Raw genomic sequence first — 19,304 nt, 5'->3', positions numbered from 1 at the left:
GTGACGTGTGCAGCAAATAACAGAGCTAGACACTGACAGCTGGAAGAGCGGTAACATCCGACCCGCTCATTACATTCAGAGACGATTTAGTATGAGAGAGGACTGAGTTAGACTGTAAGTTCAGCCTGAGGTAAGTGAGCTTGCCAACCTCAGGGAATGCATACAATCACACCTGGAAAACAGCTGTGTCGGTTCAAGACTTACGTGTCTTCGGTGAAGCGACCGTGAGTGGAGACGCACAGGACTTTAGGGTCTACATACTCAATGGAGAACTCATCTGCAGGAACCGCGTACACTTTATACTACACAGAGAAAAAGATGTATTTAAAGCTGCATGTTGCTGCCTCGATATGAAGCTGTGACGCATCTTTTGTGCAAACTTTTCACTTACCAGAAGGAATGATGCAGTGGAGGTCTGCAAGAGAACTTCAGTCCTGTGACTTAGCTGAAACACTGCTACTTGGTTTCTGTTGTCCACCGCCACACTTCGACACAGATTGCTGCACAGGTTAGGAAACACAACAACACGTACATGAAACGTGCACATATTATTCAACCTTCTATCTCTAGGATATTGATAAGTATTCAGTTAATAAAGACCTAAATCAAATCAATATTACTACAAGTAATCTTATGAAAGCATCAAGTGTGGGATTCACCTGAAGGCACAGCTGTAAATATTAGCCCTGCCCATAACTGGGTCAACTGATTGTCCACTTATGAGTATGTTGACATTTTGGACAGTGTCCACCTCGCTGGCATACTCCAGAATAAGCATATATGGCCCAGAATGGGGTACAAGCAGGCTGAGCTGCAGCTGAGACTAGAGGAGACAGAACATTTATTTAAGGGAGACATTCAGGCATTTTAGGATAATAAAACTGAACAACATAAACCGCAAAAAGAAGTAAATCAAACATCAATATATAAATGCAATGCTCACAGATTGATTATCATTGGGAAGTAAGATCCAGTCTATAAACTGAACTGCAGTCTCATGGTTTTATTCTGGACTTTAGAGCAGATAATGGGAACCTGTTTTTTTGTTTTAACAGCTTAACCGTTTTTACACCGCACACAGAATTTTTACATTAACATTCATCTTTAAAATACTGAACCTGTCTCCCATTGAGAGCAGCCATTTCAGGGTGATCAGGGGTGAGACGCCGCACACGAGCCTGCCTCCTCTTGCGCCCACGCCGGGTTGTGAATTTTCCCTGTGAGCCCAGTGCAGAGCTGAAGCCATCCAGGGCTATGTGCTTATACAACAGACAGCTGAGACACATACACACACGCAAAGAGAAAAAAGTTAACAATCTACCAACAACAAGAAAGATGAGAAAAATAGCGGGGAAAGAAATTTACTTTTCATCCTTGTTTGCGGTGGGTAAATATGTGCATGGTTGAGTGATCTTTTCCTGCAGCAGAGGCGCTTCATAGTAATCCTGGGGTAGTAACACTAAGTAGTCCTGATGAAGGCAATGACACAGAGTGACAATACATATATATATTTTTTTTAAACATGCAAAACACCACATGAGCAGTAATTTTCCACTTTTAAAATGACATCTGTACATCAGTGATTTCTTTATAAACTCACCAGGAGAACTCCTTCTGCTCTTATGTGCATGATCCACGTCCCAGGAGTCAATTCAAAGGGCTCAGCAAAGCCGTCTCCAGGCACGGTGAGGAAGGATGGGGACGGACTAACGGGAAATATTACTTCTTTACTCTGTTCTGACCCTGCAGAGCACCGAGCACAGATGGCTTTAATGTCAGACACTGACAAACAGACATCTTCCAAATCAAGACACCACGCCCGGATTAAGAATGCATGACGGGTTAGAGTTGACATTTTAATGGTGAAATATGGGAGATGATTCAGTTTCAGAGGCAGCCTTACCTGGAGTGCCTCTGTTATTGGTAGCCTTGATGCTAGCAGTCACACGGGTGCTGCTGGGGTTACTGAACCGCAGAACCACACGGAACAAATGCTGCCTCCCATCTTTCGGCTCAACATGCACTGTTACTCTGACTTCAGTCTGCGGGGAGGACAACAACACACACAGCTGACTGCGAGGGAAGGGGTTTGAGTAGATGACGAGGGAATAATGTTAAAAAAAAGCAAAAGTTAAAAATGATGTTAGGTGGATGGAGAAGTCAGGCAAAGAGACAGCGTTAATCAACAGGCAGCAAGCGAGGTAAAGAAAGTATAAGAGGAGGAGCAAAGCAGACCCTTCACTTACAGTCACAGCAAGACTGATAGTCAGTTTCATCCACCACCAAGATCCAAGCTCGCACTTGTGCTCTCCCCTTATGTCGGGGGGTGACGTAGTGCATTAGAATATGGAAAGGTCCAGAAAAGCCAACAGTAAGCATTAAGATCACCTCTGGCTGAAGAGAGAGAGTGTTAGTGCTAAGAGAGCTGATGTCCTCAATTGTGTATCAGCACTGAAATTACAGAAGGCTGTGGCCTCAGGTGAAGATTATTTGTGCAGTGGCAAAAGCAGAAGAATCACAGTGATAACAGAGAAGACTGGAAAAGGAAAACTGTGATGGTAGAAAAGTGGCAGACACTCTACTGGTTTCATGTAATTTATACAACAAAGACATTAAAGCATCCGATACATTAATGCACAAGTTTGAATGGACGAACCTGTGCGGGGGACATCACAGCGTAACCTCTCCAGCTGAAGTCTGGGAACTCCTGGGAGCTATAACCAAAGCGTACTGGTCTGGAATTTGGTGAGGTACCATCCTCCACCTCAAACCTTAGCTGGTGCAGAGTGGGAAAGTAGTAGCCAGGTGCTGGCCTGGTTAAAAAAAAAAGAAAAAAAAAAAAAAAAAAGTTAAATCGTTTGAATAAATGCTGCAAATACGTTAAAAAGAACCATTTTCATCCCAATTTAATGACATTAAAATCTGCCATTTCTTACTCAGTGCATTTACGGCCAATGATATTTTTCCGACACTGGCACTGTCCTGATATGTCATTGCATGCCGTGCCAATGGCACCACCTATATCGCATTGGCAACCTTTTGAGGGAAAAGAAAAAAAAGCAATCATTTTCTACATCAAACATGTTACTTTATGTGATATTACACTGAAAATCAGTGCTTCTTCTCTGAGCATACGTTTGATTTGTTTTGGGGCACATATTATGTAACCGTCCTTCTGAATATCAAAATATTTACACTCAACCAGATGCCAAGATTTATCACCGGCATTACAGAAAGCACATAATTTACTCTGTTTAAATATGTCAGCATTTGGTTGTCTTTTGAAAAAACATTTTTTATTTTGCGCATGTTCTTGAAATCCTCATGAGACTATCTTTTCACAGAAATACTTCTTTAGGAGACGTAGGTGTCAAAGCAGTAACGTTTACTACATCCTGGCACCAAGAAGGACAAAGATGACCACAATCCCACACTGGATGCACTATCACACATTTCTGAAGGCTGTTCTTCAACAGGGAGAATTTATACTTTTGTAATATTCTTTGGTTTACATAAGAAAAAGAAGGTCCTCTGTTATCTTCCTTAGATAGAAGATCCCTGACAGACCTTGAGGCCTCCCGAGATGAAAATAAGGGACGCCTGAGCAGAAACCACAAGGACGGGACGAGGGTTAGGTCACTGCACTCCTAATAAGCTCCACTAAGCATGACCTTTCAGACCTCATCTATAAAAAATATTCTGTGCACTTTACTGTTTATTTTTATTATAATATATATTTAACACATTAAGCCATAAGAAAGGATGATTTGTGCATTTTAACCTTTAGAAACTTTCATCAAAGATCATTATTCTACATTCAGTATTGTTTTCAACAATGTAAGATAAAAAAAAAAAAAAAGCTTTGATGATTGAAATGTCTTGGTGTCCCTAAACTTCAGAGGAGATCTGTACTGTACTATGTATTATTACTTATGTACTAATAAAGTAGTTGTTCTTATTACTAAGGGACAATAACATTTAATGTTTCAGTGTAAAGTTTCAGGCTTAACAGAGAAACTTAACAACCATGTTTGTCTCCAACAGAGGTTTTATTAAAAGGTTTGTCAAGCAAGTAAGCAAGTAGAATTTGTGCATTATGCAAATATTTCTATTGCCGCAAACACACAAGAAAAAAAAGAAGAGGGATATGGCTGTAATACCAAACCAAATAGTCCAAAACCTGTTTGGCTACATACACAAAATATCTTTTATATACAAAATATACAAATAGAACATACAGCTTGAGCTTTAGACATACTTCCTTCCTGCCTTGGTCTATCTGCTTCTTAACTGATTTCCCTGAATGTTGTCATTTATTTCTATGCTAAAAAACCATGAGCCATCACATTTCACAGGTTATTGTAATATGTGATGCACATAAAGAAAGTTTTAAGCTCTGCTGTCTTTGCTTGGCTGTACTGCACAAATGAATGAGAATTAAAGTCCACTAAGAGGTCAAGGAGATTAAGAGACAGTCAAATCAATGTAACTTAGTCTAATTTCACGAAAATCTAACCAATACTGCAGGACAAGAAGGGATTCCTGTAAAAGCGGAAAAGCCCCCAAGAAATAACAAATATGAATTTAAAAATTTGGGTGAAGAGCCACTAGGTCATCACTGTTTGTAAGTTTAGCTGAATGCTGCCCACTACTGTGGCAGGAGTAGCAATTCTTATGGATTATGTTGTTGCTGACCAGTCTTTTGGCTGGTTAAGATAAAAGCTTAAAACAGCACTAAGGCACCTGTTTTTCAGTCAACACAATAGTTTCTAACAATAGTCAGTGTTGCACTGAGGTTGGCTCACTAAATATTTAAAGTCATTGGTAAAAACAGCGAAAAAGGATGTGTGCTTGGTTGCTATTTTCTTTCTTAAAGTGTATCCTTTAATCATACAGCACACGTATGCAAGAAACAAGGTTGGAAGTTCAGCAAAGAAACACATTCTCACCTTGACACCCGTAATAATTCTTTTTCTGCAGCAGGAAGTATCCATCTTTGCAGGAGTCACACGCATGCCCGCATGTATTAGGCTTACAGTGACACTGTCCACTTTTCTGTGCAAGCAGACCATCAAGAGGTGATTAATGCTGCAAATGTTCGGCTATTCAAACTTTAACACGACCACATGAAAACACTCACCTGTTCACACTCTCCAACACCACTCAGAGTCCCTTTCAGGTCACAATGACACTCTGGAATGAGAGACAAAAATGGGTGAGGTTATGAAAATGTAAATAGGAGGGGGGGGGTCTCTACAGTGAATAGACACTGATTGCAGGATTTTGTAAAATTCATGGGTGAAACACAACATTGTAAAACCCTCCAGCCTTCACAGATTTGCACATCAAAGGTCCAAAGGAGCTTTTCAGGCCGCAGCTTGCGTTCAGCCGAGTGGGGGAAAAAAAAGAAAACTTTCCCCTCAATGTCCAGCCACAGTCAACCAGCATTCTTGAGATATTAAAAACACCCCACCCCACTCCTTCTTGAGCATTGAGGGAACGTTGTAGCGATAACAGTTTTGCAAGAGATCAGAGCAGTAACAACAGACATATGTGAACAAAGCCAGGAGCTGTTCTCCTTAGTTTCCACTATATTAAAATTTTTCAATTGAATAAAGCTGGAGTAGTTTTAGTAGAGGTTATAAAAGTAGATGTTCAGACGTTCTGTTTTTAATGTGTCACTGGATACTTTTTTATCCAATCAATTTCACAGTGGAAGCAGGCAGCAGGGATTTGCCTGTATAATGTGTTATTCTTCAAAGGCAGAACCAGCCTTGTTGATAGAGGTACGTTGACGTGTAAGACGGGACAAAGCTCATATCAGTGCCTTGTCAGATTGTTCCTGGCAATTTAAAAGCCTTGAGAAATATATGGTCGGAATTAAGACATTTTTGCCTGGCTGGCAGCCAAATAAGCATTTTTCTGTCTTTTTTTCCCCTTTTTCCTTTATTATTCAGATTCCTTTTTACTTACCTATACAGCCACGGGGATTGTCTACAGCTAGATTCCAGTATAGAGGTTTACACCTGTCACACAGGGTTCCCTCTACATTTGCTAGGCAGCGGCAAGAGCCCTGAAACAACAGATAAGGAGTCTGAGAATTGTTGAGACTGGTAGCTACTGTTGAAAGCCTTATATTTGTTTAAAATCAGAGCGATAAAATCAACTGCAAGTGCCTGCATTTTCTATAAAGATGTTTCTTTACACTGAAACTTCGCAGCATTTCTTTCTTTCTTCTAAGTATGCATTATGCTCCAAACTGAAAGGTGACTCTCAGAAATGCTTCAATAGATGCCTAAATAAATACTACATGTTGTTTTTTCCCCTTTATAATGGAAGGAAGCCTCTTTTCCTTTTTTAATTTCCTTTGGTTTTCACCAGAAAAACACTTCCTTGTGAAACCGAGCAGGATGACGTGGAGTTGTGTTATCAGTTGTAGGGCTGTTAGTCAATGCAAACCCACACCCATCACCGGATTTACACAGTGACCACTTCTATCAGCAAGGAAAATAAAAGCTTGTTCCAGATAGGGCCATGATGCACAGAAAAATGGAACTTTACTGAGAGCGGCTCACCGTTCGAGGATCAGACGCTTCAGTTCCTGCTGTGTTACACACACTGATGGAGGCTGGAAGGAAATGAAAAAGGAAAAGGTAATATTACTGAGCCTCAACAATAAACACAGCAACAGCGAACAATAATGACCTAAATAACATATCAATCCGCTGTCCATAAAAATTACTACTTTTATGAGTTTGATGATTTCAAGTGTTTACCCGAGCACTGAGGGAATCTCACACCAGAGGCGCAACGATCACACAGTTGACCCACCACACCTGGAAGGCAGAGGCACTGACCCGATAACGGGTCGCAAGTTGCGTCATATGAGCCTTCCTGTGAACACCGGCAGGCTGGGGACAGTTACACAAGCAGACATAAGAACTCTAAGCATTATTATGGTAAGTTGTCTGGTTCTTATACAGCCCTTTTTCTGCAACATGTATCATTCACCCCTTCACACAAGCACTGTTTTCCACATGTATGTGCTTTCTGTCTAACATTCACATGCAGATAAACGCATCAAAGAACAACATGTGGTTCAGTATGTTGCCCAACGAAACTTTGGCAGGCAGACTGGGTGAGACAGGGATCAAACCATCAACAATTCAGATTAGTAGATGATGCTCTACCTCCAGAGCCCCAGCCATTGTCCTTAGGGATAAGTGAATCTCATAAGAAAAGAACAGGAATTGAAACTCTTGAGATGACCTTGTTTATTTTAAGAATCAGATTGTCTTAAGTGATTCCCAGTTGTCTATTCTTGGGAATATGAGTCCATAGAAGGAAGAGGTCTATAAATATCACATATTTCATCTCTCTGTGAAACATCGTGTCATGTAAATTGCATTAAAAAAATCAATTGAGGGGGCAGAGTGGGATTTTTGTGGATGCCGTGGGAGGATTTCTCCTTCAAAGTCATGAGAAGACGCCACCATAAATCCAACCAGAAGCTACATTATTTTTCCAGCAGCTTTCTCATCAGCAGAGGTCAAAAGTACACAAGTGGTTTATCTACTGTAGTTATACTGATAGACATAGAGGGATAAGTCCCACTTACCAGCACAGTCAGGATATCCATAGTAGCCTGGCGCACATTCATCACACTCCCGTCCCCCATAATTGGAGAGACAAATACACTGACCATTCGGACCGCACACGCTGTCGGCCACGCCGGCCCCATCACAGAGACATGCTGAAGAAATAAAATAATAAAGCAAAATTTATTCTATTTTTATAGCTCTGTATAAACATTTACCCAGAAAAGTCCCAATTATAAAAACATCTGTCCGAATAAGTAATCTTTACATGCAAAAAACCTGTAAACATCAACTAAAACACACATAATACACACGCATTTTTCCAAATGTACTTTGATAATTGTTACTGAAATTACATTCCCTGGAGGGTCCATTTAAAGCTTTAAGGGTCAAGTGTCAAAAACCTTAAGCTAAGACTTAAAAATGGCCAAATATGTAAGTGTACTTCCATCTGATAATACTGTAAGCTGTTTCATGGTGAGAGTGAAGTTGTATTCTGTATTAACAAAGCAAAAGATTGCTGGACAAACTAATCCCTGCTGTGTAATTAAGTCACTCCGGTCACACCTATTAACATTTACAGCGCTGATTTGCTGCCTTTACTCCTCTCCACATAATAACCACTTGTGGCCACTACTTTTAAAATAAAACTCCTGTTTCCTAATCATTAACCAGTAACACTGATGACTTTGTGTTTCTTTACAGTCTGCGGGGCTCAAATTCTTTGTTGCCATGCACGTCTCTCTCACCCCGGCAGTTTGGGAAGGAGTGGTATCCAGGTCGACAGCGGTCGCAGCGCTCGCCCTCCACGCTCTGCTGGCACAGGCAGCGGCCTAAAGCATCGCATATCCCATCCAGAGTCCCTCTGTAGTCACAAATACACGCTGCGCACAAAACACAGTGGAAACATTTAATTTAACAATAACAGCAAGCAAATTAAACCTTAACAGAAATTCAAATGTGTATCCCTAGTGGAACAATAATGTTTGCTTATAATTGAGGCTGAGCTCTTTCTTTAGTGGACCCCCCCCCCAAAAAAAAGACTGACAAATACTTCCTTCATATTGTGGCACACAGTGGCACAGCTATGCTGGTGCCCACCCCACCCCCTGCCAGGCCCCGCCCGGTAGGGGTTTCTGAATAGGCTTGGCACAGCCACCCGAGAGACTACCATAGTTTTCTTTGCCTCTAAGCAGCTCCCAAACATGAAACCAGCTTTTCAAAGGCTGTTGATTGAAAGACAGGCTCTTCAGCCTACACGTCAGAGGTAAGTCAGTGTTAGCATACGTTCTCTGACAGCTGAATTGAGTGGGGGGAAAAAATCAAGGGCTGATGGTTTTCACTTTAATAGCAATGCCATATTACTGATAATGGATTTCCCAGCTTGAAGGGAACTTATAAATAATATTAGTTTCCATTAAATAGCCCCAAATGGCCACTGCTATCATGAGACTATTTGAACATGAAGTCCCAGTGATGGATGAGAAAATGTAAGACCACTGAACTGTTATTCTGAACAACTGCATGCTATCTGCATGCATTATACCAGTATTTTGACCAGCTAAATACAATAAATGCCAGGTTACACATGGGCTACAAATTTAGCCTTCAACTTGACTGACCTCTAACACGTGTTCTTAAAGTTTAAATCAAGACAAAACAGAGTCCGACTCAGTGGCACCACATACAGACCGCTAAAGCTCTTTTGAAAGCCTCTAAGTAAAGTAAGTCTGGAATTTTTTTAAAAAGGGTACCCTATAAAAGACCTTTGTAAAGGGCCAAGTTTCAGTAACGTTTTCAATCAAGTTGCAATGAGAATAAAAGCACTGCCATGAAGACATCACATCGGGTCTAATCACACTCACGCTGACAGCTGGGTGTGCCAAAATAGCCTGGAGGGCAAACAGTGGGACCTACAGAGGGAGAAAATAAAGAGGATATAATAACAGCATTTTAAGCGGATGTTTAAAAACGCCTATCAATCTGAGTCTGATATGACATACTGCAGTCTGTTTACTGATCTTACCCACAATGGGACCTGCAGGAGATTTGGTGGTCGCTGGGTACACTGGATATCCTGATTGCAAAAGAGGGGCACAAAATTAAGACCTCCAGTGACTGGAAAATGTAATGAAGTAAAACCTCAGTGTCAACTTTATTTATTGCTGCGGGGGGGAATTTCTCTTGGTGCAGTAATTGAAATCCACATAACAAAAACTACTCACATAAAAACAAACTTCCCCCCACGCCAGCCTTTTGAAGTTATTCACTTTCTTGCCAAGAGATAGACGAGAGGATTTATGCCCCGTTTGCATTTGAATAGTAAAGTCAGTGGTTAGGAAGCTCAGCTTAATGTAAACTGTACACAGGGGGGAAACAACAAGCCTGGATTTGCACAAAGTCTAAAAACAACTTTTCATCATTTTATAAAGGATTAAGCACCAACTTGGCTTGGGAGGAGTAATAAGGCCTGAACAGTTCAGCACATCACCACCGTCACATCCATTCTTATAAGTACACGATGTGTATGCATTTAAAAAAGCACATTCTAACCTATTTAATACTGAGCTTCAAAGGAACTGGTAGGCAGACTTTGTTACCTTTGGACAGACAAAAGAATGACATAGGCTCCTTTGTCCTGTAAAACCGCTCAACTATTTTAGGTATTGTTTACTCAGACTTACTTACTCAGACAAGAAGCTCAAGCGTTTGCAGACGATGTGCAGTTAATGTTTCAGCTGGTGCTGCAGTTACACAGTTTTTTACAGTTTGCCATTAACCTGTCATTGTCAGATTTTATGTGTACAAGTCACACATCTTCAATTCAAAATCCAACAAGCTGCAAATATTTCGTGCCGTGACAGAAAACACCAAGCAAGCACCTCTTCAAACCCAAATAATTCTCTCATGACCGTGTCAACATGTTTAGTCTAGTTTGGCAGTGCTAACATGCTGATGATAAGAACCAAATGTTTAAAAATTCTGTGTTAGTAAAACATATCTCAAGACTACAGACCTGTGTTGCTGTGTTTGCGTAAGGACTGTAGGTTTCGATGATATCGACGATCAACATTAGATGATAAGATGAAAATGATGTGAGTCTTTAGATTTGGTGTTTCTCTATTGTCACACTGGCTAATTTTCAATTAAATATGAATAACTTTAAATAAGCTTGACAAATAGATGTGTGAATAGAGAAATCGAGTGCTGTAGGAAGTTCACACAGAAGCCGGTTTTAAGTAGGTTTATCAATCAAAGACAGAGAAAAAGATCAATATTACTGTAAGAATGGCTTTAGCGCCTTGAAGAAAGAAATGTAAAATGAAACATCGAGCAGCTTATCTCCAGTCATAGCAGACTCCTGAATCTGTTGGCAGATCAGATCAATGAGATTAGATGGGGAAGTTTTTTTATGTGTCCACTACCTGTAAGGCATACGCGAAGCATGAAATAACTTTAGAAGTGTACTACTGCAAGATGTACTTCTGTCAAAAGGCTTTGGACAAATGTGTTTGTTCAGGGGGAAATCTGAGAGTAAAACAATGTTGATTCATGATTCCAGCTGTTAAAGATCGGGTTCAGGTTAACTGACCATGAATAGCCGTACCCTTCTATGAAAAAGCAAAGTCTTCCCTTCAAGTCAAGACTCAAATGAGGAACAGGAATGACTAACTCTACCTTTTTGTTGTTTGCAGCAACTGCAGACAGATTTATACCTTGTGATTTTTGAACATGCAACACCAAAATCATGCATTTAGCACATTTGTGCAAAATGTTATCTCAGCGTGTGAGAGCAAAACTAAACTTACGAAAGCAGTCAGGGTAGTAATAGTGTCCATCAGCACAGCGATCGCAGTTTTCTCCAGCAAACTGTGGCTTGCAGATACACCGTCCAGACCCCATTTCACATCCAGCTGTAGTTCTTTCGTCACAGCGGCAGGCTGGTAGATGTCGTGATTTTATGAAGAGAAAAAAGAAAGTGTCCATGTTAACATGTGCAAAATGTAGATGTAAAATACACATATAGACAAACACATGCATCATCAGAGTAAAATCCATGCATCTATTTTCTTCCTGTTATCCACTTCAGGGTCACGGGGTGGGGGGAGTGGAGCATATCCCTGCTACTATTGGGCGGAAGGCGGGGTACACGTTGGACGGGTCACCAGTTTGTCGCAGGGCTGACACAGAGACAGTTATCCTTTCACACTCATATTCACACGTATGGACGAGTGAAAATCATCAACCTAACTGTGGAAAGAGGTCAGAGTACCCACACAGATCCTGCAAACTCCACACAGAAAGACCCTGACCACATGGTCGATTCGAAACCAGCAAATTCTTAATGTGAGGCAACAGTGCTGATTACTGTGTCACCATGATGCCCACTCAGACCACAAATTGAGGTTAAATACCCCAAATTTTCACACAGTAAAGTAACATGTACAGAAAGCTTTCAACCATCCCGAATCCCAAAACGAGAGCTCTTAAAAGTTAATAATGATGATCGTTTACTAAGCTACTTAATTGAGTTTGTGTATTTTATGATTATATTAAAAGCTCTCGGGTCAACCGCTTTAATTCCACTACTTCGTCATGTGCAAACACAACTGTCAGCTATTTATACCGAGAGGAATAGTCATGGACCATTAAAGTAATGTAAACAATGGCAGAGCCCAGTTTAGCAATAAAACAAGCGGCGGTGCCAGTGGTGCTTGACAGTGGTGCCATCTGTGTCAGTCTAAAGCAAGGCGCTAAAGCCTTTCTTTGATTAAAAATGCACTTTGGCTTCACTCATATGTCAAACATGTTGTAGGTCACATAACAACATGGTGAGACAATATTTGATTCCCAAACTATCTGTTGTCGTATCTTGAAAAATGTCAGAGAAGCTGCAAAAACGGATTCCACAAAAATACACACACGCATGCATAAACAGTATAGGCTTATATTTCCACAGTCTTTTTCATCAGTACATAGTAAGGTTTTACAACATCGGTATGTTGGTTAGGATGCCTCACGCATGGCTCTACAACTGTGGCATAACTGGGAATTTTGATTCACTCATTCAGACCAGTTTAAGCCATATCCAGCCACCCCCACTGTAAATAAAACAGAATATGTTTGACATAATATAAAAGTCTCAGAATGAGCCTAAACACATCTAACCAAAGTTTATCCCCACTGGCTCCAGAACAGACTGGCAGCAATCAGATCCATGCAAAAAATTAAAACAGCATTTTGATGTGACACGGACAAAAATGTGGCTTACGTATGCATCCGGTGGGAGACTCAGTAGGTACACCGTAAGGCCTGTAGAAGCCTTCAATGCATCTCTCACAGTTCACTCCAGCAGTGTTGTGCTAAAGAATGATACAGAACAAAATTAACTTTAGTCTTGAACAGAAAAAACACGAGTTTAAGTTTCTAGCTTTGCATCAATCTATGTGGCCATTACGCAATACTTGATATAGTCGCTGCATCTGTATTCTATTCCATAACACTCCACCTTAACATAACACTCAATTCAAATGTATCTTGGCAAAAATAAGGGCACAAAGTTCCTAGAAAGTTTCAAAAAGAACGTTTGCTTTGGCCTCACACAGCAAGTTGCACAAGTTTCAAACTGAAGTATGCAATATCCAATCCTCTGCAAAAGACTTGAGTGATATAGAGATGTGCAGTATGGAATATTTCTTCACTTTCTATCCTGTTTTCAACCACACACATGCAAACATGAGAATCAGTTTAGACTTGATACCCAGTACATACCTGGCAGTTGATGCACACTCCTCCTCCATCAAACCTGCCGAAGGTGTCTAAACTTGTTCCCCTTTTTTCCACCTCTGGGTCGTAATAACAGTCGAAAGCATGGGAGAAACACTGGCAGGCTGAGGAGGAAACCCCCCGAGACAAACACACACACACAGACAAGTATTATTCTATACTGTCAGTAGATTACCTCTGACTCCTCCTTTCCCCCTGTAAGTACCTTAAGCTACTCATTCTCTTAAAAGGAATATTAAGTCAAGGTTGTTAAGCATCAAGAGAAACTATAAAATCCAAACTAAACAAGATGGCATATCCTCTTCCTGTAATCCACCCTGTCTTATTAATGATTATGAATGGGTTGGGTGCATTTGTACTGCATGAGTGCACTGACTGGATTACAAGTTTCCTTCCTTGCTTTACTTCTGTGGCTGATGCAAGGTTATGTTTCATGAAGGCAAAAGTTGTCAACAGTGCAAAGCAATTAGATTCCAGCTGGCAAAGGCTCTGCTGATGGACTGAATGGCTCGCTGATAAGCTCTCACTATCTAGGTTGGCGCAGGGTTGACTAAGCTCATTGACCAGCTACCTAAACAGACAAAACCCAGTTATCCTCAAGCAAGTTGTGCACCGTGCTGTTCATCACACATACCATATCAGGAATGTCCTCCCAGCTCTTCACTGAGGCTCACCACAATACCATATCAGGGCATCCACAATAGGGCTTAAATATCAGAGGCAAGAGGACACTTCAGTCCTCTCTGGGGGTAGTAATTCAAGGAGCCAACAGCATGGGGAGTAGCAGAGTGCGGTTTTGGTTACACACTAAATGAAGTACTGTACATGTATACTTACGCTGACACTCATTCGGGTTGTCAACAGTTGCAGCGCGCCATGGCTTCTGGTTAAATCCTGGGCAGCAGCGGTCACATGACTCGCCACAGGTGTTGTGCTGGCACTCGCACTGGCGACTAAAGAAAGGAGACGAGACGCCTGTATTCAGCAGTAGTGCCAAGATGGCTTTTCAGAGAAAAAGTCCCAACTGTACATTGATATTTACTGGCACACACAGTCGGGTATTTACAAACTCGAGGACACACAGCGGAGCGCTAACGTTCATTCTGAAATCTTGTTTCAGACAGTCAGACAAATAGACATTCAAATTTGCTTCGCTTTAAGCCTTGTTTTGGTATCTGCGCAGCTGCTATTCAGCCTTAATTCTTCCTGTCTTCCGTTTGATGTTCAAGCTTTGTGTAGGTGAAAACAGCCGCTTACAGCACCTGGAAATTACGGCGATGAGAGCGATGAGACAACCAACTTAGTGAAGCATCCACGAATCCTGTCCTCTTCTTTTTTCTTGGACTTTTTCTTTGTTTCAGAGTACTAATGCTTACAATGGTTCAAAGCAGCACTTTATCCCAAATCTTATCACAGCCAGTAATCAGGGGAACTAAAACAATCTACTGCTTTTTACAATGGTGAAGTCACTGCACAAACAACATAATTGTGCTTTTCAGAAACAAATGATCACTCTTGATCTTATCTATGCTATACCTCATACACTAGATTTGGGCAGCATTTGTAATCTTTGCCTCTTTTCTTTCAGAATTAAATCCACTTTACTGTAACAGTTGTACACAAGAGCCCCAATTCTACAAAAAAACTCACTGAATAAAGGCAGGTATCTTTTAGAGCTGAAGGTGAAGTATGTATTACTAACCTATTCGGGTTGTCAGGGTTACGGCCTCCACCACACATCTGCGCGTGCCCGTGACAAACACAGCGTCCGCCAATGCTGATGTCTTTGATGCTGTAGTAATACTGTCAGCAAATAAAGAATATGTTATCAGCAGCATAATTTCCAAGCATGTTATCAGCAACTTAGCGACATCAGTCACACCAGAACAAATGCCTGGCTCTGCTTGGCAGCAGAAGTGAGTCACACATGCTGACAAGTACAAACTTAAACCATGACCCATGAGATAATGCTAGTTTTATGGGGTGAATCAGTGCGTGAGATAACACAAGATAAGGCAGCCAACATCACTGATTCCCAAAGGTTCGAATAAGGAAAACTAAACAGATGTTTTAGACACAATAGTAAATCACAAAGATACAGTGCTGTGCAAAATCATCGTGTCTTTATATTTTGCCAAAACATAAACCAAAAAAATGGTTTGTTTAGTTCTAACAGGCTTGGCAGTAAGTATTTGGTAGCACCATATTTATTCTTCAGCACAGCCTGAAGCTTTCTTATCATTTCTTTGGATTTTGGCTGCCTTTTGTTTCATTCTCTGTCTAAATGATCTCACATTGCGTCAATAATGTTGAGGTCCAGGCTCCTGGAAAGGCCAAACCATGACTGATGGCGTTCCATTGGATGTTTTCCTTTCCAGGTATGCTTTTACTGCATTGGCAGTGTGTCTGGGATCATTGTCATGCTGAAAAATGCACCTGCTGCCAATCAGACACTTTCCAGATGGTACTGCATGATGGATTAAAATGTGATCTTATTTTAGTTCATAATTCTATCAGTTTTGACATGACATCCCCTACACCGCTGGCTGAAATGCAGGACCAAACCATGACAGAGCCTTCTCAATGCTTTACAGATGGCTGGATATTTTTCCTTCTTACGGACACAACTTTCAGATAACTTTCATCGTTAGGTCTGCCACTTTTGTCCTCCACAAGTTTCCTCAAAGTTTTTTTCAGGACACACTGCACACCATGCTGAGACATACAAAGTTTTCGGCTAATAGAGCTTTGGGATTCACCTTGTTGCTGATAAAATGTTTTTTTTCTTCCTGTCAGAGTGTGTTATCTTTGACATAGATTCAACTGAAGAAATGGGAATAAATAATTATTTGCAACATAGGTGCCTTTTTATGCTTGAATTGTTTATAGGTGTTCCTCTAAAAATGGTCAAATATAAGGACTTGACTGAAATAAGTGAAAAACCAGCCAGTGTTCAAAGAAACACTATGACAGATCTTCAGAAAGCCTGGAGAAGTAGTGGCTACTGGAAGCAAAATATATATATATATATATATATATATATATATATATATATATATATATATAAAAAAAAAAAGAGGAGTAGCTCAGATATTTTACACAGTCCTGTACACTACTCTGTATCAAGGGAATTACCAAGATGACTCACATGATAGATAACAGACAGACCTGGCAGTGGGTCTCAACACAGGTGAACATGTGGGCAGGCCTGTGCGCTTGTTTCAGCAAAAAAAAAAGCTGGCAGGTGGGTGCTGCAAAAGCCAAATGGGATACAAAAGCCTGCCAGCATGACACCATAGTGTGAGGCTGTTCAGTGTGTCTCACCCTGCGTGTAACGGTGGGGTCTCTCTGGGCCTTGGAGATGAGGTGGCCGAGCAGGGTGTTGGTGCGGAGGAAGTGCAAGCGGATATTAGTAGCCTTTGTAAAGTCTTGCAGCGCAGGTGAGTAGGTAAAGTTTTTGGCCCCCGGGCGGCCATTGACCAGAGATACCACAATCTAAACAATACAAATTTACAATCCATTTACAATGCTTATTACAATATCAAGCTATTTGGTTTTACTTTTAAAAAAAAGGAGAAGGAAATACATTTTTATTTTACCTCTCCATTCTCCAAAGGGATGATCCGCGAGTATTCTGTGATGCAGAGCTGATCATCATCATTTAATAAACGGGCATTGGGCTGCTTTCCAAACCTCTCAAGACACTCACGTGCTGAATCTGCCAAAAAAGAAGAAGAAGACACCCTTTATTCTTCATATTTTTATAATAAATCATTTATTTAATTAATTAGTTCTCTTGTCATTGTAAAGAAATTACATTGGCATTTTCACATGATCAAAAGGATCATGTTCCTTTTGCATGACGCAAAAGGAAAAGACCAAAGAAGTATCATTTTAAATGGAAAAATTGGGATTTTAAATAATCTCAAATCTCTCTCCATATATATACTGTCAGGAATAATATAATATGCAGTTGCAGTGTTTATGCAGCTGGAAATAAATATTTTTTAAAGGTAAAACTCAAGGTTAAGCTAACAGTCTCTAACTCATGATAGCTCCTGAAAGAACACAAACTAGAAGAGAAACCTTGAGATTGTAAAACAGATGAGTCACAGCTGTGTCTCCTGGCAAGCTGTGTGCACGCATCCCACCTTCCCTCAGATATCCCCAATCAGCACATACAAAATATGCATTAAGTATGTAAAATGGTAGCAGTTCAGTGTCAGATTTGCAGCGTGTCACCACCTGCCACTTTTAAAACACCAAAATCAGATTTAAGCTGACATTCTAGCATGTTTTCAACAAGTCAAATTAAATCAAAGGTTTTCGGTCACACCCACTCCCTGTCTAAATCTGTCTCTGATTAAACATACTGCAGTACAAAGTTTTAACTCTGTCCGCAGGCCTTTTCTTTACAGAAACACTTTGACTTGTCATGGCAGGAAAGACACGTGTATAACTAATAGTGTTAATGATGACCGCACTCTTTTTACCTCTGCCAGTTCTAGAAATGTATAATACCCTGGATTGCTGTGATAGCTTTTGGTAGGCTGAATTTTAAATCCTTTCCATAAAAAGGCCCAAAGCTGTGTAGTGCAGAGACATGAAACTCTGCCCTATCTGTGTATTTATGACTGAAATTGAGTTTTTTTTTTAATCCACAGAGAAAACCTTTATGAGAACAGAGTCTTAAAGGAATCTGTCATCACTAATTACATCATTATAGACAACAATAGAAAATGGCAGGCATTCTGCAGACCTGCATGTTTCCTAGATTTGAAACTCAATTGAGTAATTGATTCAAGTTGGCACCACAGTCCAGAGGATTCAATATTTGATTCACAGCACAAAAACTGCACCAGCACACAGGAGAAGCTTTTTAATGCATTAACATATGAACTTACGTGCAAAATACTGCCAGGGGGTGAACGTTTTCCCATTGTCGACAGACCTCTCCAGCACCCACAGGTCAGGACGTGGTGAATTTGCAAACTTAATGAGGACATATGCGACATGGAAGAGCTAAAAAATAAAAACAGAGAGCAAAGAGGAGGCTAAATAAAAAGTCGCCCAGTGTTCAGAATGAATTTTGGCAAAATGCAGTTTCCTGTACGTGCTCTGTCAAGTAAAGTTCCCTGTTTGACCTGGAGCTCTGAAAATATCATTTCCTCTCTTGTGAATGTCTGGACACAACAACAGCTTGGCTGTATTATCTCTGTAAATGATCACCACAGAATTAATGGCTTTGAACGAGGAAGAACTTCCTGTTTTGAGCCCTTTTATTCTACTAGTAGTCTCGGTTTTAGCGGTATCTGTGTGGCCAACATTTGTTAGAGTGTACAAACTGGTGCAGGTGCAGCCCACATGATCCCTGTATGCTTCCCCGAACTTTCTATCTTCACCTCCCATCAGAATACTCAGTCCACACGAGGCCAGAGAATGATGTCAATGACAGTTTCTGCCAACACTGAGCTTTCTGTCAGGCCCACAATGTTCACCGCAGTACATTTCCTTTACAGTTAGTCAACATCGTTATCAAGCCCTAAAAGCGGGCGACTTCTGCTTGATTGAACATTGTACAAAAGAAAAGTAATTTGTGCCAGTCAAAGGTCTCTTTGTTATGACTTGGCATGGACTTGACATAGCTTGGATCGCAAACCCTTTTGACACCATCCTGCACGTGACACCTGCAGTGTCAACAAAAAGGCCTCGCCTACACCTGACTACCACACCCGTCCACGTCTTGTTTAGCATGGTTTAGAAAGAGTTTATCTAAATGCTGGCACACGAAAACAATGCATGGTTCAAAAACATAAAACCTGCAGTACCTGCACTCATTGCTAAGCTCATGAAGGTAACTGTATCTACATAACGCGGTGTACTACTTCAATAACAGACATTTCTACAGACTGTCTGTCT

General features: G+C 40.7%; 1 protein-coding gene across 5 annotated transcripts in view; it reads right to left on the bottom strand.

Moving 5' to 3' along the window:
• The window catches only part of LOC100709653 (laminin subunit alpha-3), a 60,104-nt gene that overhangs the window by 27,459 nt on the left and 13,341 nt on the right, over window positions 1-19,304 (bottom strand). For all 5 annotated transcript variants that reach the window (XM_005476338.4, XM_019347951.2, XM_005476340.4 and 2 more), the window contains exons 3-28: window positions 18,290-18,407; window positions 16,985-17,103; window positions 16,710-16,880; window positions 15,088-15,188; window positions 14,223-14,338; window positions 13,371-13,489; window positions 12,871-12,961; window positions 11,408-11,539; window positions 9,625-9,675; window positions 9,464-9,511; window positions 8,348-8,482; window positions 7,619-7,753; window positions 6,777-6,911; window positions 6,576-6,628; window positions 5,974-6,073; window positions 5,141-5,193; window positions 4,950-5,055; window positions 2,937-3,036; window positions 2,657-2,813; window positions 1,904-2,042; window positions 1,601-1,743; window positions 1,366-1,469; window positions 1,119-1,275; window positions 660-823; window positions 392-500; window positions 205-302 (exon numbers count right to left, since the gene is read on the bottom strand). In XM_005476338.4, the coding sequence (XP_005476395.1) occupies window positions 205-302; window positions 392-500; window positions 660-823; window positions 1,119-1,275; window positions 1,366-1,469; window positions 1,601-1,743; window positions 1,904-2,042; window positions 2,657-2,813; window positions 2,937-3,036; window positions 4,950-5,055; window positions 5,141-5,193; window positions 5,974-6,073; window positions 6,576-6,628; window positions 6,777-6,911; window positions 7,619-7,753; window positions 8,348-8,482; window positions 9,464-9,511; window positions 9,625-9,675; window positions 11,408-11,539; window positions 12,871-12,961; window positions 13,371-13,489; window positions 14,223-14,338; window positions 15,088-15,188; window positions 16,710-16,880; window positions 16,985-17,103; window positions 18,290-18,407 (2,954 nt within the window). The remainder of the gene's footprint in view (window positions 1-204; window positions 303-391; window positions 501-659; window positions 824-1,118; window positions 1,276-1,365; window positions 1,470-1,600; window positions 1,744-1,903; window positions 2,043-2,656; window positions 2,814-2,936; window positions 3,037-4,949; window positions 5,056-5,140; window positions 5,194-5,973; window positions 6,074-6,575; window positions 6,629-6,776; window positions 6,912-7,618; window positions 7,754-8,347; window positions 8,483-9,463; window positions 9,512-9,624; window positions 9,676-11,407; window positions 11,540-12,870; window positions 12,962-13,370; window positions 13,490-14,222; window positions 14,339-15,087; window positions 15,189-16,709; window positions 16,881-16,984; window positions 17,104-18,289; window positions 18,408-19,304) is intronic.

This window comes from Oreochromis niloticus, linkage group LG18 (assembly GCF_001858045.2).
Source record: "Oreochromis niloticus isolate F11D_XX linkage group LG18, O_niloticus_UMD_NMBU, whole genome shotgun sequence".
Lineage (NCBI taxonomy): Eukaryota > Metazoa > Chordata > Actinopteri > Cichliformes > Cichlidae > Oreochromis > Oreochromis niloticus.
The sequence above is the reverse complement of the archived record's forward strand: the minus strand, read 5'-3'. Positions and strand labels throughout refer to the sequence as shown.